Source organism: Centropristis striata, chromosome 5, assembly GCF_030273125.1.
Source record: "Centropristis striata isolate RG_2023a ecotype Rhode Island chromosome 5, C.striata_1.0, whole genome shotgun sequence".
Taxonomy (NCBI): domain Eukaryota; kingdom Metazoa; phylum Chordata; class Actinopteri; order Perciformes; family Serranidae; genus Centropristis; species Centropristis striata.
The window spans coordinates 39278277-39303707 of NC_081521.1; the positions used below are offsets into that span (position 1 = coordinate 39278277).

Below are 25431 nucleotides of genomic sequence, written 5' to 3' on the forward strand. Positions count from 1 at the left end.
CACCTATGGTAAAATCACCTACATCCTTGATCACTGTACAATAACAAATAATAGCCTGGTTCATTACATACTGTCTATGCACTTTATGTGTTTTTTATGCACACTGTTCATTGCACCTTATTTGTTTCATAGCACCAACATTTTTATACTGTATATTCATATTTATTCTGCACTGGAATTCTATTCTACTCCTTAATACATACTCCTTCTTTAGACGCTTTATATTTTATTGTATTTTTATTGTATTTTTATATTTTATTGCTTGAAGTATGCCTAGGTTGTTCTTTTTATTTAATTGTCATTGTCTATGTGTGTAATGCTGCTGCTACACTGTAATTTCCCAGCTTGGGATAAATAAAGTATATCTATCTATCTATCTATCTATCTATCTATCAGATCATGTGATTTTACCCCTTTAAGATCATCACTTCTTTGACAATTTGCCACATTCATAGGCATTAGATAAGAACCCAGCAAAGAAGAGCTAGAGGGAGATTTTTTAGTTATCAGTTTAGTTTAACAGTGTTTTATTGTTGACACTAATATTGGTAACACTTTATTTTGAAGGTGTCTACATAAGAGTGACATTAGCGTGTCATAAACATGACATGGGATGTGTCATGAACATTAATGACACTTTGAAGTAACACTAATGCTCATGATACTTGTCATGTCATGTTTCTGACAGGCTTGTGTGACTCTTATGTAGACACCTTCAAAATAAAGTGTTACCATGTCTTGCTTAACACAGCTGACAGTGTTTTAATGTTTTATATGACGTTTTTGGTTGTTTTTTTCCCATCAATATTTATCCCTATGATTTTCTCAAGGGACTCACTTAGATATCTTCTGCCACGGTGGCCAGAACAATAGAAATCATTGCACAATGCAATGCAAACTGCATGGTGCATGCTGCTCTTTCTTGTGGTATTTGTGCAGTGTGGAATTAAATATGGTATTGTATACAACATCCCCACACTATTGTATTGTTTACTGCACTATACTTGTCTGACGTAGGCTATAGTTACAAGTAATAAAAATAAAATACATATAGCAGTGATTGCTATACATTAAACTAACCAAAAGTATACAAATTGTTAAAAAATGGCTCTACCTCTAGTGGTGTCAACACTGATATAGGCCTACTGCTTACAAATCAATGCATCGGTAGGAATAATCAAATAATATATAATAACACTGATAGGATCCAATGTGCATTATAAGTACCATTATTTTGATACATTTTGGCTGATATGTTTGCATTTTTATGATCAGGTAGCCTCAGGTTTTGTATGAAAGACAGGAGAAACTGGGGATCGAACTTACTTACGAACTTACTTACCACTTACTATGCCAATAGCCATCCTTTGTTACATCATTTTGATTGAAATGATTAATAAATGTCATATCTTATGCTTTTGGTGAAGTTTTTTGTGTTTCCTGCAAAACTTGAAAAAATGAGTTTTATTTTAACAGGGTGACGGTATGCAGGACAGGAGAAACTGGGGATCGAACTCAAATGTTTGCGCAAAGACTCCGAAGGTTTGACTCCACCCAGCTGAGCTCCGCCCCGAATTGCTCACTGCAGTCAGTAGTAGTTGACTCGCCTGGTTGTCATCTACCGACAATACATATCAAGAAGAAGAAGACCACTCGCCTGTCACGTAGTCACGTATCATTTTATTTTGAAGCCAAAGGACCGGAAGTGTCCATTTGAGTGCTTGGTCGTGCTCCCATTTAAAAGCCTACCATGTCAAATATCAAGTAATAAGTCATATAAGGATGGCTTTAACCTGTTTCCTTTAATTTAACGGTGATTTAAGGACAAGTAACGAAGAAAACCTACAGCCAGGTAATTAACATAAAGGTGTTCAAGATACACGGTCCCATCATTGCTGTGAGGGTTAACGCTACGTTTTCCCTGCCATTACGAGTAAAGTTAACATCAGTTCATTGATTTACTGTTAGTCGAAGTTTTCTTTGAGGGTTTAGAGTCAGTTTTATCCGTGTAAAAAGCTTTTTGTAAAGCGAAAGCCTGTCATTTTGAATTGTTTTTTATTGACACCCCAATTAGACGTAAATGATAGACATCAGTCGTTTGTGTGTTTTTAAACTGGGCCCTTTAACATGGCCGTTCAACCAATGCTGCATAATTGTGACTCAGTAATTTGTATCCTTGTTCAGTTAAATACATACCCCGCTGATTCAAGTAAAATAAAATACTTTTTTTTTTTGCCGCTAGAGGTCAGTATGAGACAGAACCCTGATAGCAAGACCTAAGTTCACCCTCCCTTTCTCACACCAGTACACTCTGAGACAATTTAGCAAACAACACACGCAGTACACGTAGTTTAGATCGTATATGAGTTAGTTACAAAAATCATACGCAAGTCCATTGGACTCATCGCCCGGCTAGCTCAGTCGGTAGAGCATGAGACTCTTAATCTCAGGGTCGTGGGTTCGAGCCCCACGTTGGGCGACTAGCTTTTTCTCTCCTTGCATATAATTCACTGCTGATCAGCGTCTGTAGGGACGAAGCGAGGTGCTTACCGATAATTACTGTGACCATAGCTTATAAAATGTTTGTTTTAGATTGCATAATATTAAAGGCGTTTTGCAATAATTAAAGTAAATAGTGTAACTCCCTGTTGTGTAATGCAGTCTCGTCTAGTGACCACAAAAACAGCAAACAATGTGTAGTAGAAGATAATCCAACAATGTTATTACTTGTAAGTGTGTTTTAATGTAGACTAAACTCTTTGGCAATTTAAGTGTTGTTGTTAAACATTTTCCCCCCATATTTGCACACCCCATCTACATTTATGTAAAGCTAAACACATTTCAGTACAATGCAACCCAGTATACCAGTATGAATTTCAGCTACTCAAATAATTTAAGTATTGACTCAACAAAAGATTTAGTAAAAATTGGAAAATTATAAGAAAAACATTACAGACTGTATCAACAGCAGGGCTATAATATAGCATTTATAGCATGTTTTTCTATTTTTCTGAAATATTTCACTGCTGCCAAATGTTAAAAGAACAACCAAAATGGGTGCTCTATTAGCTGTGTTTATTTATTAATGGTCACTGTTAGAGCACAGATGTGGCAGTAAACCCCTACACAGACTTCATACAAAGCTCTTCCAGTATTATTTTCAGATTTTTGTATTCCTTCTTATGGAGGAGATAGAAGAAATGCATTTATTATGTTTTTTTCTATGTCTATGTGTATTGTATCTCCAACCTTTTGTTAGAAATGGGCTTATACATATATATGGGTATGCTTCACACTCATGGGTACATTAAGGTTTTTACAGTAACAACAGTAATGTGTGACATAAAAAGGCATGGCTCCTCCAAACTCAAGGGCTTTTCCCCCTTTCTTGCAACAAACCATGAAAGAGTGACTATTTCATATCTTATTTTTGCCTTTCTTTTCTTTTCTTTTTTTGCAGACTGAATTGTTAAAATAGGTGAGGAGCCACAGCCTCTCTTTTCTCTGGAAACAGCCAAGAGGGAGGGAGGAGTTTAAACAAAGGCCCTCTCCACATAAAAAAATGGAGGCTTGTGCAGAGAAGCCATGGTGTCCTGCTCCTCACAGTCTACATGCTGCCATTTCTACTTCTAAAGCCTTCAAATAAGACAACTACTGCCAGGTTCTACACTAGGAAGCTTCAAAACGTTGTTATATGGGGTTTGTATGTCAAAACTACTCATATTAATCATGTTGTTTTGTGGTTTTAGGCCTAGCTCTGTGCTTATTTTTCTTCCCCTGTCTCTGACACTCACAGTGCTGCCCCTGCCTGCACTGAACAAAGATAATTACTCAGGAAACATTTCGGCCAATCAGAGGCGGCCTTGCATCCTGCCTGTGAGGAAAGCGACCAGTCAGGAACTGGCTAACATCACTGGGGCCTGATCGCCTTGCCTGAAGAGCGGAGCCTTCCCCGGCTGAGGGCTGAGAGTGTCCTCCATGTTTTATAAGTGTTGACATAACAGTGTGTCAGGCAGCCATGCATCCACAGAGGTAAGCTCTGTCTTTTTTATCTCAACTCTCTGATAACAACATGGCTTCCTTCTTGTCGTTGTGGTGAATGTTGGTTTCTCATGATGAATGTGCACACCTTAAAAATCAGTTTAGTGTGCAGGAGGAGGAGGAGGAGGAGCTGGGGTGGATTGGAGGCCTCGCCAGGCCTCTGTGCTCCACAGTGCTGAGGGTGGGGGGTTGGGTAACGACTCTCACCCTTGCTCTCTCTCTGTGTCTCAGGGTCACATGGGTGCCCCAGACAACCAGGCTGCCATACAGGAGGCAGAGTGGACCATGGCAAATCCTTTTCCTTTTTTATAATGCAAAAGAGAGTTAGATTTAAAAATGGCACCCACATCTCCTTTCTGTTGTGGCAGTCCTGTGTTGAAGCCTGGCAGAGAAAGAATGGGGGATGGGCAATGCACGAGAGGAGGGGGGGGTATTATGTACCCTTTGTAAGTGGATTGGCTCTGTGCTGTTTTCTTGTGTATCATGCCAGGCCGGGGAAAAGACATGGGGGGCAACAGATGAGCTTGTTAGGAGGACAAGAAGTGCAGGGCATAACTGAATACTGGTTTTCAGACTTAATATTGTACATGTAAAATAAATTGTTCGGACACTGAAAACTGTATGACTTGTTACATGTTAGAGAAAACTGTATCAGGGATGAAGTTTCTACACTCCATATTGGTAAGAGGATAAACCCACATGAAACAAACCTTTTGTCAAAGGGTGATTTTCTTCAATTCTCCCAGTCAGATCTTTAGAAATAAGATATTGGGACACAGATTACTTCTATATGAAGCCAAAGGCCCTCAGTTTACAGCCCGGGGCTTGGTCCTCTCTGCAGCACTGTTGTGAAACTGCTTCCTCCACTCTGATCCTGAGTCAGATAGTGGCCATTTTGTGTTTAGAGAGCTCTTCCTCGGAGAACTCTAGTCTTTTTTTTTTTTCACAGATCAGACAGCAGGGACAGAGAAACGACATGAGACTTAACAGGTTTTTACATGACGTGTGTGTGTTTTAACGTGTGCACATGTTGTTTGCATATGTCGCAGTATTCTGTCTTTTTCCCATATGGTACTCTGGGTTTTTTTCTGTTTGAACATATAAAACAGAAATGTCATAAATCCATAAGAAGCATTCAAAAAAGCAGCTTTTTTTTATCAAGATATTTTATGAACTTAGCAAAGATGAGCTGTATGAGGAAACTCTTTAATGTTTGTTGCATTTATATACTATCAGCACTGACTTCAGAGCACTGACTGTGCATTTCTTACATAACGTATCACCATTTTAGCAGTCTCAACTGCGTGGGGGATACAAAGAATGTGTTCTTTCTCTTGTGGCCTGACACAAGGCGTGTTTCATCTGCACGACAGCAGAAAATAGTAACGTTATAATCAGTGTTTCCTCTTAGACTAATTCCCTCTCTCTGTAAAACCAAAACCAGAAGTTAACTACAGTATAGTAATGAGTTACTCCAGTGTTCGAGCGTGTAATATAAATGTTTCATTGATAGTTAGAAATATCGATCAATTTGTAACGTCATGGTGTTGGGGCAAATGGCCCAGGCCTCCTTTCTGAGGAAATGTAGCTGCTAAACAGGACGGCAGAGCCACTGAGTTATGAATCACAACCACAAATATAATCTCCCGTAAGGCCTTTTTCAAACCCCCTCTGGTTTAGACTGTCATAATAAAAAAGGGCAAGCTAAACTGAAGGAATATAAACCGTCGAATGCAGGGGGAAATCTCTGCATTGCAGCAAAAATGCTTTTTAAGAGGAAGAGGGGAGCCTGCACACTGTGATCCGTGTGGCATAGCACAGCCGACCAATAATGTTCCACCCTGTTGGCCCTCCAGCCAATTGCAGCTGCAGTTGAGGTTAAAGATTGACAATCAGAGGGAGAGCAGCAGGGAGAGCAAGGGCCTTCTGGAAAATTCCACAGCCATCTTTGATTCACCCTGTACAGCCTTATATAAAATCCAGGTCAAATCTTTCTTTCATACAGGATATTCTATGCATATTTGTAGTATAGTTGAGTGTTGATCCATTGTTTTAATGTTGTGAAGGAATCAAGCTAAAACAGTCATATTTATGTCGTTAAAATTATTATTGTATTACATGTAAACTTGAACCTTCTGCTTTTAAATGATGATTTGTGTATTTCAGGGAAAGCAAAAGCTAACAGTATTTATTTCTGCATTTGTCTGCATGCGGTTGTTTGTCTTGTGAAAGCTGAATATCTCGTCATTCTCGAGAACCTAATAATCTCTCTGGGGTTTTGTGTAGCAGGGTGAGTAGGATGTTTTGTACTCAATGGGATTAATCCCAAGTGTTTCCAATGGCAGTTCCAGAGCAAAGAGTACAATAATTCAGAGAAAAGCTTTGCCAGGATCTCAGTGTGGCTTCACAGTGATGGTCTCTTTCTTCAAAATGAAATCTAATTATTCTATGACAGCAGTATTCAGTGAAGGAGGCAAGCCAAGATTGAAGACATAAAAAAAAAGAGAGAGAGAGAGAGATGAGTGTTTCTCCTTTTGCTGGATTTTCTTGTATATCCCTCTCTGTGTTCTTCCTCTATCTGTGACTATGTAACCGTCAGAAAAGGTTTGTCCTGACATGGCCATGTTTTTTTAAAATGTTGGACTGTAATCTCCACAGATCTCTCTGGTCCTCCTGCATGGATGTGCCAGTGCCTGAGTCTGAGCCTCGGAGTGGGGGATGGGGGAGAGGGGGGAGGGGAGCAAGCTGTGGCCTCCATTTTCTGTGACGAGAGAACCCTGCTCGTCTCTCACAGGAGTGGAATCTTAAAGCATTGAGTCAGTGTTGTTTCCTTTTTGTCCATCAGGTACTACTTGCAGAGAGGAATACTGTCAGTGTTTTCTTGTACCTGCGTCTATCTGGAATATATCCCAGAATCTGCTGAGGATTTATTTGCCTTAACTCTCTCCTTGTGTGGTGGATAGCTCCTGATCTGAGAATGTCCTTTGGATCAGCATACTTTTTTACTATTGGTCATCCTGTCTTCCTGGCAGCAGTGTCTTGCCATGAAATGTGTATATAATATAGGCTCTTGGCACTTTGTTCAGTAGCTCTGCCTGGTGATGGCGAATGCTCTCTCTTTTCAGGGCTGTGGTACACGTAGCAGAGCGGCTTGGCTAACGTTGTCTTATTTTCATGTGGGCCTCGTTTGTTCACTCAGTCCGGAACAGGAAGGCCCCGGAGGGGTTGGGGTGTGTGTGTGTGTGTGTGTGTGTGAGAGTGTGTTGGCAGGCTGAAACAAGATACCCATATGCCATATTTTTAAAGAAGCTCTGCTCAACCCATATTTGGCATTTTTTCAGTCAACGCAGGTTATGATTCATTTATTCTCTTGAGTTTTAGTTTGATAAGCTATCTGTGGTTGCCAGTCTGAAAGAACAAGGAATGTATTTGTATTGTAAAGTGTCGGCTTGGTCACAGTTTCTGTTCTGTTGTCTGCTAGAAGAAATTTTAATCATTTTGAAACCTGAATTGTGTAACAATTTGAAGGTTGACTTGTTGTTTCTATGAGTTTAGGTCTAATAGCTGATGTGATCACATATAAGCTGATTGAGTTGGTTTTGTCGGATTCTTTAAACCCTACAGGATGTTTTTCCCCTCTCTATTCCTATCAGAGAACTGACATTTGATCAACTTTGTGTGGAATGTCTCTGTAAGGGTGGAGGAGGGGACATGAAGAGCATTCCTTTACTTTCTGAAGAAGGGAAACAAAAGCTTATCCCACAAATGTGGTTGACCTTTGAGTCATGGCCTGTAAACCCATCATCCAAGCTGGAAACCAGAGCTGCAGCCAAAGCTATGAACTGGTCAAGTGTGTGACCTGTCAGGGGTCCTTGGGAGGGTTTTCTTCTCAGGGATTGTGAATAAAGGCTACATCCTTGGAACAGGGCCCACTGTGGCTCTGACAAAGGAGGCACCAAATACTCAAAGACTTTCATTTATTGCCAGACTCCTTTATTCTCATCTTTTTTTATTTTTTTTTTAAAGAGGAAATGAGATGAGAGCAGTGACAGGAGACCTGGGAAATCAGGCTTTCTCATGCTGAATGTGCATGTTGGAGATATTGTATTCTTTGCTTTTGGGTTGTTTTATAATTTATGGATTTATTTATAATTCATATTAATATTTGCCTGTTTACAGAAGAAGAGGCTGACTTTAAAAACACTCAAAATTGTTATGTAACTCTACAATAATGTATCTGAATTTTTCTTTAATAGAAAATGTCTGGTGCAGATTTTACAGCTTGGATGATGTAAACATGAATTTTGGCTAAGAAAGCTTTAAATATGCATTCATACATGAAGATTTAGGCTAAGAATATTTAGATCGACCTTGTTTGAAGCTTGTTGTATAGACCCCTTGCTATTGGTCTCTAAGAATGGGCCCAAATCCTTCGGGGTCACACTGTTGTTACTGTAGGGGCTTGAGAGGTAGCAGGAACGTATACGGTAATCGTCCTGAGACTTTGTCCCTCCAGTAGTATGGATCAGCTCCCTCCTCACTATCGGTCTAATCACCGTTTGTTATAAACAAAGCACAGCAAAGATCAGATCGTAGTCAGACTACAATCTATAGCTGCAATGTCTTCTGAAGGACGGCGTGGCAGGGTAATAAAATGGCCCTATGTGTTGCTGTGAATATCAACTTGTGCTTAGCGGAGAGGAGCGTTGCCATGGCAATTGTTACCATCTCCTCTTGGAACATAAAGAACGTATTCAGACTCGTTTGTCACCGATATTATGGAAAGGATTTTAACTTGGTAGCATAATGCCAGAGATGTGCTGAAAATCAAATGAAAACAATAACAATGGAAACCTGCAGAGTCCCAATTGACGGGTCCTCTGGGACCCGGGTGCCTTAGGTGGTGTTCCACTTGTTTACTGTTATGCTGATGTGGTTTCTGAACACCCTATCTGACTTTGTGTTTGCCTCTCTTTCTGTGTTTCTGTGTGCTCTCGTTCGGTGCTCTGCAGTCTGGCTGAGGAGGAGATAAAGACAGAGTCTGATGTGGTAGAGGGGATGAATGCATCTGCACGATCCAAAGGTAAGTCTCTAAGGCCGAGCACCTCGCGTTAGGAGTTAAACATCTGAGGCCACTTATTTTCAGAGAATGTAGAGGCTATTTACTGTAAGTTTTGAGAGCAGTGTAATACATGTTATTGCTCTCTCAGGACTGCAATGATAATCCATTATGCCTGGCTGCCTGCCTGTTTAGAAATGTGTCAAGTGTTAACACGGTCTTGTTAGTTCCGAGGGAGCCCTTGAGCTGTTTGTTACTATAAACTGGAAATCTAATATGTATAAGTGGCATTTTCAATAATTGCTGTTTAGATCAGTGTGATTACTGCTAGTACTAGATGTTATCATGCTGACCATTACATTTCTCAGCTGAAACTGAATTTGCGCTTCCTTGGTACATCTAACAATGTGGGATGATGATGGGAACAATGCATTACAGTTTATGAGTGCTTTCATGATTTATTCCAGGAATAGCTACATTACTGTCATGGCAGCCATGTTTTAATCTTCTTGAGCTTGTCTAACATGTTGAGTGGAGTGAATGACACATGACACTTGTCCCCTATCATGTTATGACCTGGTTGTTTTTCTTCTCCCAGTTCCTGATCCACCAGGGTCAGCAGAACGACCCGTCGCACCACAGAAGAGAAAGGTGTCCAGTCCCACCCACTCCTCCAATGGACACTCTCCCTTGGACACCTCCCCCAGCCCACTCAAGAAAAAGAAGAAGCCTGGTGCCATCAACTGTAACAACAAAGACCAGGTAAGTGCTCCAGCATACTCATTTCATGATCAGGCGTGCTCTCAAAGGCTGTGGAGTTTAGTTTTGTGTGCTCGCAGCGGCTGGAGGTCTCTTGTTTCACACAAGAAAGTGGAGACGCCAAAAATAATCCAGAACAAAGACATGAATTGGGAAAGCTTCATCTTTTGTCCCAAGCAATACATTACATTAAAAGGGAGATGACACTTTAAAACAAGATTCTATGGGCCAAGTTATGCTTATAAATAAGTACCTCAAATGACTTGTTGTCCATCCTCATCATATAAATGTGTTTATGGCTCTTCCCAAGGGCTGCACTCAAAGGTAGAGCGAAAAGCCTGCCATCATAAAACAGGGCGAGATTTGATAGATGTTTTACACATAAATAACTGTTCATTCTCAGACGCTTTCACCTGGAAGACATTCATATTGTTAAACACCCTAAAAGTGTCACATTTAGTTGTGTAAAGAATGAAAAAGGAGCACTTTAGAGAAGAGTACAAAATTATCACTTCTTTCTCATTTCCACATAACCGGTTTATGGCATCAAGTGGGTGTGAATTCTGGAAGAATTTGTTGACACAGCTATCAGACAAACCCTTCTAATTGGGAGTATGCTTGGCTATAAGTCTTTTTCTCTAATTTGGAATACTTTAACACTGGTGATACCTGTTTCTAGCCAGGTTAACTTTTGACAGAACATTTTTTAGCAAACTGTGATAAAAGGCCACCACACACTGCAGAGATCGAAGCTCAATACAGGACTTGTTTCTTGTTCAAAACATGCCACACTGCCTGTGAGAGCACGTCAATTATGATTTTTACTGTAGTGTACTGTCAGCCTAAAGAGAGACAAACATGTATGGATGTTACCTGCTGTGATGGTGGACAGGTCTTGTTGTGATCTATGTGTTGTGTAGGTTTGGAGCCACAATGCATGTTCAGCTCACAGTTACTTTATTATTTCTTTAGACGTTTTGCATATTTTTTTATCAATCACCTCTGGTCTTTTATGTCCTGTTTTGCTAAATTTAAGTGTTATGCATTTTGATGAAATGACTCTGATGTTTTCAGTGTCTGCTTGCCAAATTAATGTGGTGCTGAGTGATTCCCTTTTAGTCCTCTGTTGAACTTGCATGACAATAAAAGATAATTCTAGCGTTTTAATGTAATAATGTCAGTGGTGGTAAAAATGCTTTGATTGGCAAATAAGCTAGTTTAATTTGACCACTACTCATATGGCGTAGGCTTAAGAATCAAGTTTAAGGTAATTTGGACTCTGAAACATCATCTTGGGCTGTAAAAGCAGATGCATCAGTTTCTATTTATCCAATAATATATCATCAGCCGAGCACCAGTTGGGAATTTGCCAGAGAACTATATTATTCCTTGTGTTTACTCTGTTGAAAGATGATCTATCTAACAATACTATTAAAAGGTCACACCCCAAAACCAGTTGGGTTAGTCTTGTTTGGCTCACAGTTGAAACAGTCACATGACCAGATGTTCAGATAGGTAATTTATTTGTTTATATGAAGTCTTGTGTTGGGTTAATAAGTCATTCTACCCTCTATACTGCTTACCCTGCTTATCCCACCTGATTGCACCTTATTGCTGTCTTGTTTTTGTTGCACTGCACCTTTTTTGTGTTCCTGCGTGTTTTTTGAAACCTTCCCCCCTGTTTCTCTTGCCTGCATTTCAGTCAGAGCTAAGACATGGTCCCTTTTACTATATGAAGCAGCCAGCACTCACCACAGACCCTGTTGATGTTGTACCGCAGGACGGCAGGAATGACTTCTACTGCTGGCTGTGCCACCGCGAGGGCCAGGTGCTCTGCTGTGAGCTCTGCCCCAGGGTGTACCACGCAAAGTGCCTCAAACTACCAGCTGAGCCCGAGGGCGACTGGTTCTGTCCAGAGTGTGAGGTATCTCGCAGAAGACGTGTATGTGTGTGGCTGTAAACAGACGATTGTGAAAAGGCACAATCTTGCTTGCTTAGTTGATAGAAGGGGTGTCAGACTATGCGCCATGAGAAGCTCCAGGCAGAGAGAAAGAAGAAATTGTCTTAAATCTAAAATCACCTGCTTTTGGCTGTGATTGATCCAAAAATCTGCAGACCTCTTGGTCCTTTATGACACATAGTGGGACACCCCAGCAAGCTAAATGCTCACACTGCAAGTTTTTAGAGATGTTAGAATATTTAAGTTTTAACCCATAAGAACCCACGGTGACACGGGCGTCACAAACATTTTAAATGTTCTAGTAATGTTCATGTATGTTTTTTCAAGTACATAAGTGTGTTTTTCAGTGTTCTACAGCCACAGTAGCTTGCTGAGAAGTCATCAAATGATGCAGTGTTATTTATATTCACTTATTATTGATTTATTATTATTTTGTTACTTAAAACAAATCTGAAATGGAATTTGTAGTCTAACAACACAACTAATGTCACATTTTTTATATATGTTGTGGAGATGAAAAAAAAAGACAAATTTGTGTTTTTGTAAGCCAAGTCAAGTCAAACTTTATTTATAGAGCACATTTAAAACAACCAGGGTTGACCAAAGTGCTGTACAGATATCACAGTAAGCAGAAAAGGTGTCTAGTTTATTCATTCAAAAATAAGAAATATCATAAACATAAATTCCATCAACGCCCAATGTATCATATATACCGGATCAAAGATCTTTGACATTTAGGGCTAGTATTTTATTTTATTTTTTAAACATCATAAATGTGTTCTATGTGTTCTGTTGTATAATCCTCATAATTCTCCTTTAAGGATTACTGGGTCTGGGTTCTTATGGGTTAAACTGCTTTGTAACATTTATGGAATTTACTATTTAAAATATAACTTTCACTTTTTTTAATAATTAAGTGAAAAAAAGTTATTGTAAACTTCTTTTATGTTATGCTGTCAATTTATAATAGTGTCAGTGTAACTTTTTGAACATTGTTGTTTTTCATTGTGTTTATTAATTCAACTTTTTATTGTTGTTGCAGAAAATAACAGTTGCCGAATGCATTGAAACCCAGAGCAAAGCAATGACAATGCTGACAATAGATCAACTCTCCTACTTGCTCAAATTCGCACTCCAAAAGATTAAACAGCCTGGGGTAAGACGTGAAGATCCATTGTGCACTGATTTAATAGGTTTCTTATACTGTTTTCTTTCTATGTCTGAGAAAAATGTTGTACAACACTGGAGGCAAATGTTTGATTTGTGATACTGGACAATATAAATGCAATTGACTTGATTTTTATATTCAAACGTGAAAGTCTGGGAAATGTATCCAGGACATGAGACATCAAAAAAAAAAAATGCTGACACATTTCTTTTTTCTTTTCTTTTTTTTTTATATTTGTCTGAGCAGACTGAGCCTTTTCTGAAGCCTGTGTCTCTGGAACAGCACCCAGATTATGCAGAGTACATTTTCCACCCCATGGACCTGAGTACTTTAGAGAAGGTGACACTTTTTATTTTCTTTGTTTTGAACACAAAAATGGCAAAAACAAAATGCAAAAAATATAATGCATGCAAGTTTTTAATATACAAATGTTGAATGCACTTATTGCAAGTCGCTTTGGACAAAAGCGTCTGCTAAATGACATGTAATGTAATGTTTTTAAAAATGCTGAATGTAGACAAATTAATTCTGTAATGCGCAGGACAGAAGAACAAACTTATTGAGTGTCTGAACCAAGGTTATAATAGTTTTGGATTTTTTTATTAGTTTTAGTTTTAATTTCGTTGTGAATTTTTGTTTTCAAATTCAGTTAGTTTTAGTTAGTTTTAAGAGTGAGTTCTCTAGTTTTAGTTTAGTTTTTATTAGTTTTAGTGTTAGCCCATTACAAAAAAACTAAAACTATGTGTTGGGTTCGAGATTCAAAGTGGTCATAATAAATTTTGCCTTTATTTCCTTTGGTTTATCTATCTTAGCCCCAATAAGGTTATTAACTGTTTTGAATTTTGGTTGGAGTGTAGACATCCCAGTCTCAGTAAACATATTTACCATGTGTTGCATGTTCAAATAGAAACACTGAATTATTAATGAAAAAAGTTGACAAAAACGAAAACGAAGGACATTTCCACAATAATTTTAGTTAGTTTTAGTTAGTTTTGTAACCACACAATACAGTTTCAGTTAGTTATCGTTTTTTTAAAAACTCTAGTTTTTATTTTTATTTCAGTTAACGAAAATGTTTTTTCAATTCTAGTCTTCGTTATTTCGTTAGTTTTCGTTAACTATAATAACCTTGGTCTGAACTTTGAGGACACAATAAGGACTGGAGTGGAAATACAAAAACAGTCAGACCTAAACACAAGTGAGACTGCAAAAAAAATCATAGCATAGAATACTTTATAGTTCTTAACAAGAATATTTAACATACAAAAAAGGTAACATAGAACAGTGATGGCACAAGATACCACTAAGATGTGTACACATGAAAAAACACAAGAAAAATACAGACACAAAGTATAAAACAATACTTTGGAGAAAGATTTGTGGCTCAGTTTCATAATTGATTATTTTTATTGATGATTCTTGTTTTTGATTTTGTTATTTTCACTTAACAGAATATCAAAAAGAAAATGTATGGCTGCACTGAAGCCTTCCTTGCTGACATGAAATGGATCTTACACAACTGCATCATCTATAATGGAGGTAGGCTACTTCGCAATAACTAATAATAAGTAATAAGTAATCCCTCTACTCTGCTGATTGAAAATAAACCCTAAGATTGTGACTTTATTCTAGGTAATCACAAGTTAACAGCAACTGCAAAGGTTATTGTCAAGATCTGTGAACATGAGGTAAAGTAGCGTTACTAACTTAATAATAGCAAATGCTCTATATATGGGTCTGGTTTCTAAATTAATTACATCTTTGTCATTTTATATGCATTTCTAGATGAATGAGATTGAGGTGTGTCCAGAGTGTTACCTGTCTTCATGCCAAAAAAGGGACAACTGGTTTTGTGAGCCATGTGTAGGTCCTTACACAACCTTAAATACTGTGTTCATACATTTTGGTATAGATTTTAAATCTGTAAGTCATTGAATTATTTTACTTTGTCCCTTGTAGAGTCAACCCCACCCTCTGGTCTGGGCTAAGCTTAAGGGCTTTCCCTTCTGGCCAGCAAAAGCACTTCGGGAAAAGGACGGGCAGGTAGACGCACGCTTCTTTGGGCAACATGACAGGTGAAGCTTTTGAGCATTGTAGAGGAAAATGTTGGACCAAGCCAAGATGACTGTCCTGGTTATTTTTAATTTGCTTATTGTGCTTAATATAGGGCCTGGGTCCCCATCAACAACTGCTACCTCATGTCCAAAGAGATCCCCTTCTCTGTGAAGAAGACAAAGAGCATTTTCAACAGCGCCATGCAAGAGATGGAAGTCTATGTGGAAAACATTCGCAAGAAATTCGGGGTCTTCAACTATGCACCCTTCCGCACTCCCTACACGCCCAACAACCAGCTTCAGATGCTACTGGACCCCTCCAACCCCGGCGCTGGAACAGTGAAAACGGAGAAACCAGATAAACTTCGCTTCAACTTTGATATAACCGCGTCTCCTAAGATGGTCCTCGGCAAGAGTTCCACGCCCAGTGGCATGAGTCGGAGGGTCTCAATGACGGACATGCCTCGGTCTCCCATGAGCACCAACTCATCAGTTCACACAGGGTCCGATGGGGAGCAGGATATGGAAAAGCCCGGCAGGAATCCTGCCTTCCACTACAGCACTGGAGAGGAATCAATGGACTGTACTGGTAAATACATTTTAATGCAGCTATAAAGTTGGAAATCCTTTAACCCAGGGGTGTCAAACTCAAATACACAATGGGCCAAAATTTAAAATTTGAATAAAATCGCGGGCCAACATTGAACAAATAAACCTTTTAATATATACCAAACATGTTTTGCTTTAACATTAAATATGGAACCAGCAACACTTATAAACATACAATATATAACTAAATAGTGCAGACAAATTTCAAATAAAAACACATCAATGTCATTCATTTATTAAATAAAAAATAAATCGTATCGTAATAAATCGTATGCCTCTTTTCTATTTGCATCCTTCTGATTTAAATATCAAAATAAAGTTTTTCAACAGGTTAATACATTTAAAAATAAAATAACAATAATAAATCTAGTATTATCGGTAAATGCGCCGTATAATACCGGCGGGTCAGCTTTTATAGTACAATAATAAGATAATAATTTGGTATTGCCTCGCGGGCCAAATAAAATTACACTGCGGGCCAAATTTGGCCCGCGGGCCAGAGTTTGACACCCCTGCTTTAACCCCTTGGGATGGATGTATCATCTTGTTTTCAAGGAGGTTCCCAACAACAATAATGCAGTATACACACAATTAGACCGCATTTAACAAAAAAAAAAACCCCAGAACTAACAAGAAATCAAACTCCAAGGAGAGCATGAGAATGTATCATTAATTCATGGATATCATTAAGTAAAATACCAGTAGATATGTTTTTATGGACCTTTTACAGTAATTTTCAGCTCATTGTTTAGCTGTCTGGCTGTTAAGGACGTGGTGAAGTCAAACTGGAGCTAAAAGAAGAGTGAATATTGTGAGACAAGTCAATTATGAAGTGGCCAGAAACACAACTTCAAATGAATGACAATGTTTCTCTGCAACTGCTTGATTTCTAAATGGGCAACTGTTTTCTAACAAGTTCTGTATATCAACTTAACGGATCAACGAGTAGGATTTGTCCATTTCATTGAAGGTTGGCTCATCTAATTAGCCAGTGAGTTTAGCGATCTTCAGTCTCGCTAATAGCCATAGTATTTGTGTCCAGACACGATAATTAAGTGGAGCTTCTTAAGCACAGATTACAGTGTAAGCCAGGCCACACCCAGAAATGTAGAGAAAATAGAAAATACAGGCAGAGGGCTGGATCTTCGCATATACGGACACCGCTAAATTAACACTTCTATTTGGTCATACGTTTGTATTGACAGGGGTTATTTTTGTATGAGTTTGTATGATATGTCAATGCTTTGTTCACAATCTGTTTTTGCTGCCTCCAAATGGCCAGAAAAATCTGTTATTACAGGTTCAAAGTCTACAATACTCAGGTTGTGTAGCCATGAGTGGAGTGATGCAATTTTAAAAACCATTCTACACTTGTAATTACAGCATCTCCTGTCTCGGGGAAGATGGGTCCTGCAGGCAGCCCGAAGCCCTTTAACCCTGGACTGGTGCCCAAGCAGGAGAGAACTGCAGCCACAGGCGGCATCCTCAATCTTAACTTGGGTCAGTACCTAAGGAACAAATGTATTGTAACAATGTTGTCAAGGCTAACAATCAACATTAGTCAGGAGGCTTAGCCAAATAAAGGGGACACGTCGGACAAAAGCACCAAATTTTTTGCACATGCTCTCTATCACCATAAGTTTTAATTTTTGGTAGGAGCCACTTCATCAAGATTGCGGATCGGAGATGGCACCCATATAAAGTCTATGAGAACCAATATGTCTTCCCAGCCACTTAGAAGGTCAATCTTGGTGTCAAAATATACATTTTCTGGGTCAAGGAATCATTTAAAGCTATTGACAATATCACTAGATGATTATTTGATCAAATAGATATCTTCATTTTCAGACTTCATTTTTAGACTGGTAGGCAACTCGCTTCAAGTGCTGCAGCATGTAATCCTAACTTGAAAATGTTTGGTATCTATGTTCACGGGAGAGTGCGGATTAGCTGCGATGTGCACTGCTCAAAAAGTCAAGGTAATGCTTTCATCTCATGTCAGATGTTTTATATACATTTTTCCCAACAGAAAAAATGTTTGACACCAAGATTGACCTTCCAAGTGGCTTGGAAGATATATTGGTTCTCATAGACTTTATATGGCTGCCATCTCCGATCCACAATCTTGATGAAGTGGCTCCTACCAAAAATTGAAACCTATGGTGATAGAAAGCATGTGGAAAAAATGTGGTGCTTTTGTCCGACGCGTCCCCATTCTTCCAAAATCTGGTGCTAAGCCACCTGACTACATGTCATCACCATCATCATGTTTGATTGTACTGAAACCGAACAACTGCTTGTTCCTTTCAGACCGGGTAAAGGCTGAGATGGATCTGAAGGAGCTGAGCGAGACGGTGCAACAACAACAACAGCAGCAACAACAACAGGGAGCGTCCGCTTCTGCCCCCACCCCAAAGAGACCTATCAGGAGCCTGGACAAGACTATTGAGAGCTGCAAGGCACAGCTTGGTACATATGCATATACATATACAATCACCTTTTGCTTTTTTTTTTTTGCCACAGAACACTTTTCTTTTATTTCACAAAATAATTCAATAATTGTAAGAATATTATAGTTTTCTATGTGTTTTTGTGTAGTCCATTTGCAAGAAGACTACAATTTCTATAGCTTGACACAGTACATAATGCATGTCATGGCATGGTTTCCTGATTTTATTCATTTTCATCCAACAATGTTTCATGTTGTGATAAATTTTGTAGAATTTACCCAACTAAGCTGAAACGTGATGCACAGTGTGACTGCTACTGGGTAAGGGATTGGCAGTGGGAAACAGTTTACAAAGAAAAAAATCTTTATTTACTTCCCTTTGTGTGACAAGAAGCTTTTTAACCCATAAGAACCCAGAGCCAGTAATCCTTAAAAAGGAAAATTATGGGGGATATACCATAGACCAAGTGGACCTTATGATATATCTTAACTTTAAATGAATAAACTAGACACCTTTTCTGCTTACAGAAACACAAATTTGCCTTTTTCTTTGCATCTCCACCACATATATCAAACGTGTGACTTTAATAGTGCTGTTAGACAACAAATTCCATTTCAGATTTGTTTTTAAGTAACAAAATAATAAATCGAGAATAAATAAATATAAATAACACTGCCTTATTGGACGGCTTCTTAACAAGCTACTGTAGCTGTAGAAAACTAAAAAACACACTTATGTACTTGAGGAAACATACATGAATATTACTAGAACATTAAAAATGTTTGACACCCATGTCACCGTGGGTTCTTATGGGTTAACTCTTCAAATCAATAATCAGGAATATTTGTTTCTCCATGCAGGGATAGATGAGATCTCTGAAGATGTGTATAAAGGTGTGGATCACAGCGACTCTGAGGACTCTGACAAATCTGACTCAAGTGACAGCGAGTATCTCAGCGATGAGGAACACAAGCCAAAGAGCTCCGCCCAGGACGACAAGGACAAAGCAGAGAGAAAAAGGCCCAAAGCAAGCACAGAGGGAGAGAATAAGGAGGGAGTTACACGGGCAGCGGATAAAGCCACCTCTGAACCCTTGCTCAAAGACAAGCAGGGTAGCAATGGCCCAGATAGGGAGCTTCAGGACAAGCCCAGAACGCCCCAGTCTCAGCCCCTCACTGACAAACCCAAAGCCCCAGAAGAGGGCAGAGCAGCTGCTGCCACGTCAGCGGCTGAACAAGACTCTGATTCTGAAAGAGAGCTGGTGATCGACCTGGGAGATGAACATGGAGGCCGTGACTCGAAGAGGGCGAGAAGAGAGCCGGGAGCTTCTGCTGCAAAAACTCTCAAAGAGCCAAATGTTGCCAAATTGGAAGGTGAGGCCTTCGGAACTTTGTTTCCATTTTCTCCTGTGATCCTCATTATGACTTATGTCCTTAGAAAATACACTGATACGGGTGCTGCCATCTTGCATTGGTGATTTAGTTTGGAGTGTGCCCTGTAATTATCGGGTGGTGGAGCCGCAGTATAAAGGTCCCGCCCATACAGCCGCCTGACTCAATCTTGAGTCCATCACAGCTGTCAATCATGACATCACACCCCCTTTTATAGTATCAAATAACTAATTGATACCAGACTTTTTATTGTCCCATTCGTTAACATGAATGATGGGATTTATGAGCTGTACTGCAGCCAGCTACAAGGGGGGAAATCAAGATGTTTTTGCTTTTTGGGAGCTGTGTTGTTGCCCATCTTTTTATGCAGTTTATGGGTCGGACTTAACTCATCCATCCTTTAAAAGAGTGCTACACCAGTGTAGCATTGCAATTGTTTGACCCACGATGGACAGTTAAAAAAGTGTCAACGCAGCAGAACCAGAGATGTGTTTTTTTTTTTGTAATTGCATGCATTCATATCTGTAGAAAACTTGGCTAATGGGTAATGTAGCTCAAACTGCCAAGAGTTTAACTGCATTCTGTATTGAATATTTTTTTTATTTTACTTATAGCTTAAACCGAAGCTGCCTTTGCAAATTATTTACTGTTGCATGCAGTATGCATACAGCAGTAGATGCACTACATTGGGACATACTGTTTCATAACATGGAGACTTGAACTTTGACCATCTGGCTCATATGTATGCTGGACAAAGGATTGTGGGTCAGAATAGCCAGAAAAGAATGCTGGCTCTAGACAGCAAATCCTGGTATTTCTGACATACTGTTTTTAAGTATATCCCAATACATAGTAGTATTGGGATATACTAAATATTTTTCTGGCATACTAAAATAGTATGGTAGTATGAGAGCTTACCTCTTTCTAACTCCACACCCCAGATTTTTCATTTTCAAACTCAGTTTTCAGTCTAACTGAAACTGACTCAAGTGATATAATTTGAAGCAGATTATACGATTTACTGCTGCTAATTTGGAACCACGAAGGGCTTTATATAACTTGTGCCACATATACAGTCACATATACTGCCAATGACCTGTAAACAGACTTGAATGAGTTCCCCTTAAACCATTGAAGCCTGACAAGCGGATATGTCGTTTTGTAGTATTTGTAGTATTTGTATAAACTCTCAAATACTTTTTAAATTTCATTTCTATCTGCTACAGAGGCTGAAAAATCTATTATTTAGTAGAAGCGTTGACACTTCTGTTGAATTTCCAGAAAAACTTCAGGTTTTAGGGGCTTATTTTAAAATCGCCCAGAGGTTTTACAGGCGTTTTAGGCCTCACTGGGTTAAACCAAATGTCCAGTTCTGTTCTCATTCCTCATTTAACCCAGCGCCCAATTAAGCAATCCAGAATGCCTCACACTAATGTGCAATATTATTTTCTTTCTGCTCAGGCAAACTGCCTTCATCCGCTGCAGCAGCTGCACCATCACGGGAATCCGCCTCTAACCTGAAAGACTCTCTGCAACCCGCCATCACAGCAGCCCTCAACCTGGTTTCCACTGCAGCCTCTGCTCAGCCCAGTGCCACCACAGCTCCCAGCGGATCCACCAGTGTACCCTCTCCAGCCTCCACCTCCACCTCTACAACATCCCCTGCACCTTCAGCTGTAAAAAAACAGCGCCCTCTACTGCCTAAAGAGACAGCTCAAGCTGTGCAGCAGGCAGTGGTCTGGAATCCAACTAAATTCCAGACGTCGTCTCAGAAGTGGCATATGCAGAAGGAGCAGAAGCAGCAGCAGCAGCAGCAGCATGGAGAGCAGACACCGGGCCAGAGTCAGAGTCCGGGGCAGACACGCAGCCCACAGCAGCTGCAGTCACAACAGCAAAACTCCTCTTCAAGTACCCGCTATCAGACCAGACAAGCAGCCAAAGGTACATAAGCCACCATAATCATTCATCTGAACATAAAACTTAACCTCCTGTGACCCTGCGTCCTCATATGTGGACATTTCATTTTAGGTTTTCTGGACCTTAATACTTAGTTCTGCTTAACTATGACCTGCTGTCCTTAGTATTTCACACTCTAGAAAAAGCAAAATACATCAATCAGTGTAAAAATCAGATGGCAGCATCTCGGTGAAGTCAATCAGCAGCTTTACCACCCAAAAAAGTGGACCAGGTACAAAAGCTGATTAGATTTTATGGTTAAAACTTGTTTATTTGTGCTTAATAATGTTTGTAGTTTGATATTCTGTGCAAGTTTGACTATTTTTAGCAATAGCAACAAGCTACGACACTGCTAATCAGGAAGTTCTCATTTGAGAACGAATAGACTTTTGCTATCGTTCTTTAAGTAAGAGGGTGTAAATGTAAGGAAATAAACAGTTTTATACACTGGCGAATTAATTGTGTTATACAGTAAAATTAACCCTTTTTTTTTTTTTTTTTTTTTTTTCAAAAACTACTTCCTGTTCAAAGACAATGCTTAGTTTTTGTACTGATCAGATCCTACTGATCCAAAATATCTAGGAGAAACTAACAACACATACCAAACAAAAGCTTGGGTCTCAAGAGGTTAACATAACATAAATTGTGTATTAAAAGACATATTTCCACCTTATCTACCTTTTATCCCCTGCAGTGCAAAAAGACGTGCCTCAGAGTACTTCCTCATCAACAGCTGGCCAGGCCACATCAGGCAGCTCTTCTTCTTTCATGTCCGGAGACTTGCATATCCCCACCGGCTCAGCGGAAGTGGCTGCAGATATAGCCAAGTACACAAACAAAGTAATTTGACCATTTTTTTTCTTCCTATAAATTAAATTACTGTTCTGTTGACTTCAATGTTACAGGATGAAAGTAATTAAAACTGTAGACTAAATATCACGTTTTCGACACTCTGCAGATTATGGACACAATAAAAGGAACAATGACTGAAATCTACAATGATCTTTCCAAAAGCACATCGGGAAACACAATTGCAGAGGTAAATTCCGGCATATAGATTGATGCTTATTTGATGTGTCATAATAATATTTGGCCAGTTTTAATCTGTGTTTTTCCCTACAGATTCGACGGTTAAGGATAGAGATTGAGAAGCTGCAGTGGCTGCATCAACAAGAGTTGTCAGAGATGAAGCATAATCTCGGTAAGTGTCCTGCTTCCAGGGATGTGACAATTAAGAAATTTCTCTTCACACATTGTGTTTCAAGTTGTTTTTTAAAATTTTGTCTCATTTACAGAACTGACAATGGCAGAGATGAGGCAGAGTCTGGAGCAGGAAAGAGAGCGATTGGTGGCTGAGGTGAAAAAGCAGATGGAGTTGGAAAAGCAGCAGGCGGTGGACGAGACCAAAAAGAAACAGTGGTGCGCCAACTGCAGGAAGGAGGCCATCTTCTACTGCTGTTGGAATACTAGTTACTGTGATTACCCCTGTCAGCAAGCCCACTGGCCAGAACACATGAAGTCCTGCACACAGTCAGGTAACACAAACACGCTCACGGTGCATAGGTTTGGCCAATATATAGATTCAAATTGAGGAACATCTGTTGTTGAATTAATTGAGTACTGTTATGCACAAAACTGGGACAGTCATTATAAAAAAAAATGACAACCCAACTTAAGTAATGGATCTGAATACTTCCTCCCTCTAATGGGCAAATGTAGTCTGACAAGGATACTCAAAACATAAAAATACTATGCTCAACTATTTTATTATTTAGATATAAGTGTATAGATAGATAGATACTTTATTTATCCCAAGCTGGGAAATTGCAGTGTAGCAGCAGCATTACACACAGAGACAATGACAACACAATTAAATAAAAAGAACAACCTAGGCATACTTCAAGCAATAAAATATAAAAATACAATAAAAATACACTAAAATATAAAGTGTCTAAAGAAGGAGTAGAACTCCAGTGCAGAATAAATATGAATATACAGTATCCATTGAACAGTGTCCATGTTCTCACTTCATATTTGTCTTTTCCCTTTCAGCCACAGCTTCGCAGCAGGAGCCAGAAGCAGAGTCCAACTCAGACCCTTCGGTGAAATCGTCAGGCCACTCTCCTGCGACACAGACGCTGCCCTCAGGAGCAGGATCCATATCGGACAAAAGCAACTCGCCCTCATATATGGACAAGAACAAGGACAGTGGTGTTACTGTGACCTAACTGCTACACTACAGATACTCTCGCACATTTTGCTGTGGGCTTGTCGCGTCGGACATGTGGCGTCAAACTTGGTGCTTAAAGGCCTGCACCTCTGTGACAAATCACTTTTTTTTTTCTCCATTCCCATATGTACATCTGCTTGGTGGACTTTTTTTGTTGTTGGTTCATCTCTCATTCACAGTGCCCACGAGTCTGTGTTCAGGTGGATTCACCATGTGAAAGTAGTCTGTCTTGAGAAATAATATGTGAGGTTGTATGTTTTCATACTGTAGTTTTGTTATAGCTCTGTTACCACTTTGTTTCAAGTCTCAACAAGATTGTATCAACCCGCAGAATATTTACACTTTCAATGCTGCTCATAAGTACTTCATGGCTGTTTTATTGACTGCTCTTTATATTACGAGGCCAATCAGCCATCAACAGTTGATATTAATTCATCATGGCTCCATCAGAGGTATTTTGAGTTATGCAAGTTTCATCTTTGTTTTGAACCACGTCTGCTTAATGTCATTTGAGATATTTTGAGTAATGCAAGTCTAAACATTTTGTTTTCAACTATGTCCTCTCCATGTCAGCGGGGGCATTTTTGTCTCATATCAATTTTGTATTGTAGTTCCACAATGTATAGACCTACATGAAAAAAATGTGATTTATTAAAAAAGAACTAAAAAATTTAAACTGTACAAAGTTTTTGTAAGAATACCTGAACAATATTTATAGTGTTATATGTTTTTATAGTATGTTTAATGAAATCACATTTCTATGTGTCTAAAAAAAAAGTTATTTGAAAATAAATTACTTCATATGAATGTCAGCTCTGAGCGAAGACTCTGTTTAAATGGTTATCCAAAGCTGATGTTGATCCTGATCAGACTGTGTCTATAAGAACTGAGTAGGCATGAATAGAAACTGCATTTTGGCTGGATATTATTTCCTGTGAGCATGTGTGTTTTGAGCGTGTGTCTCGTTCGTGTTTACATATTGTACATACAATAAATGGACTTGTGAAGAAAAAATAAAAATGCTCTGATCAACTTAACATAATGCACCTTGATTTATTTGGACCTCTTTTTATGAACAGTCATTGATCCTTTTAATAGTTGTGAATTCCTTGGAGAAGTTGACACTACCAAGAATAAATGCCAAATAGATGTAATAGGAATTACATAGAGCTGTAGATCTGCCCACAGGAAGAATCTTTTATGCCCTGCTTTATGGAGGAATTAATTGGCAAAAATGTGCTTATTTGTGGAAAAATGTTGTTAAAGTAGTTTGTTAAAGTAATAGAAGAAATAATCCGTCATTTGTTTTATCACTTTATGTAGAATATTTTGTGTGGTGTACATTATTTTACAAAGAAAAACAATAGGTGAACAATCAAATTTCAGGATAAAGCTATTTTAGACTTTTTCAAGGTGTTAAGAAGGAAAAATAAATATTCAGTTTATCATTCAGAAAATCAGAAAATCCCAAGGTTGGACTCCAAACAGAATTTTTTGAGTTTTATTTTAATTTAAAAAAAGAAAAAAAGGAAAAACCAGCATCAATATGGCACCTTCATAAGAGGAATAAGAAGGTAATTAAAAAAGTTCTTATGGACCGATGATACATTATTTTGAATTTGTATTACTTTTCTTATAATTATTATTATTATTATTATTATTATTATTATTATTCTTAACTTTGTACATATTTATTCCTCTTCAATTAACATGTGTTTTCCAAAATAAATAGTCATAGTCAAAAAAATAAACAA

The 25431-nt window shown here is 38.8% G+C and overlaps 1 protein-coding gene and 1 non-coding gene across 9 annotated transcripts; both read left to right on the forward strand.

Annotated features, from left to right (window-relative positions):
* The first annotated feature begins 1682 nt into the window (after nt 1-1682).
* LOC131971471 (MYND-type zinc finger-containing chromatin reader ZMYND8-like) lies at nt 1683-24719 on the forward strand. 8 transcript variants are annotated; one of them, XM_059332954.1, is made up of 22 exons: nt 1683-1852; nt 3461-3703; nt 3797-4032; nt 9054-9124; nt 9699-9862; nt 11562-11783; nt 12862-12975; nt 13234-13326; nt 14439-14526; nt 14620-14675; nt 14773-14850; nt 14947-15062; nt 15155-15630; nt 17034-17150; nt 17961-18119; nt 18961-19473; nt 20953-21432; nt 22142-22287; nt 22406-22486; nt 22570-22648; nt 22743-22982; nt 23500-24719. In XM_059332954.1, the coding sequence occupies exons 3-22, from the start codon at nt 4019-4021 to the stop codon at nt 23673-23675; spliced, it is 3483 nt and encodes a 1160-aa protein (XP_059188937.1). In that variant the 5' UTR covers nt 1683-1852; nt 3461-3703; nt 3797-4018; the 3' UTR covers nt 23676-24719. The 8 variants fall into 8 exon arrangements, with proteins under 8 accessions (XP_059188937.1, XP_059188942.1, XP_059188938.1 ...); XM_059332959.1 differs by having other exon boundaries at nt 11640-11783; XM_059332955.1 differs by having other exon boundaries at nt 3461-3699.
* trnak-cuu (transfer RNA lysine (anticodon CUU)) lies at nt 2407-2479 on the forward strand. The gene has a single exon. It is a non-coding gene; the product is annotated as a tRNA-Lys (tRNA).
* Nucleotides 24720-25431: the final 712 nt, after the last annotated feature.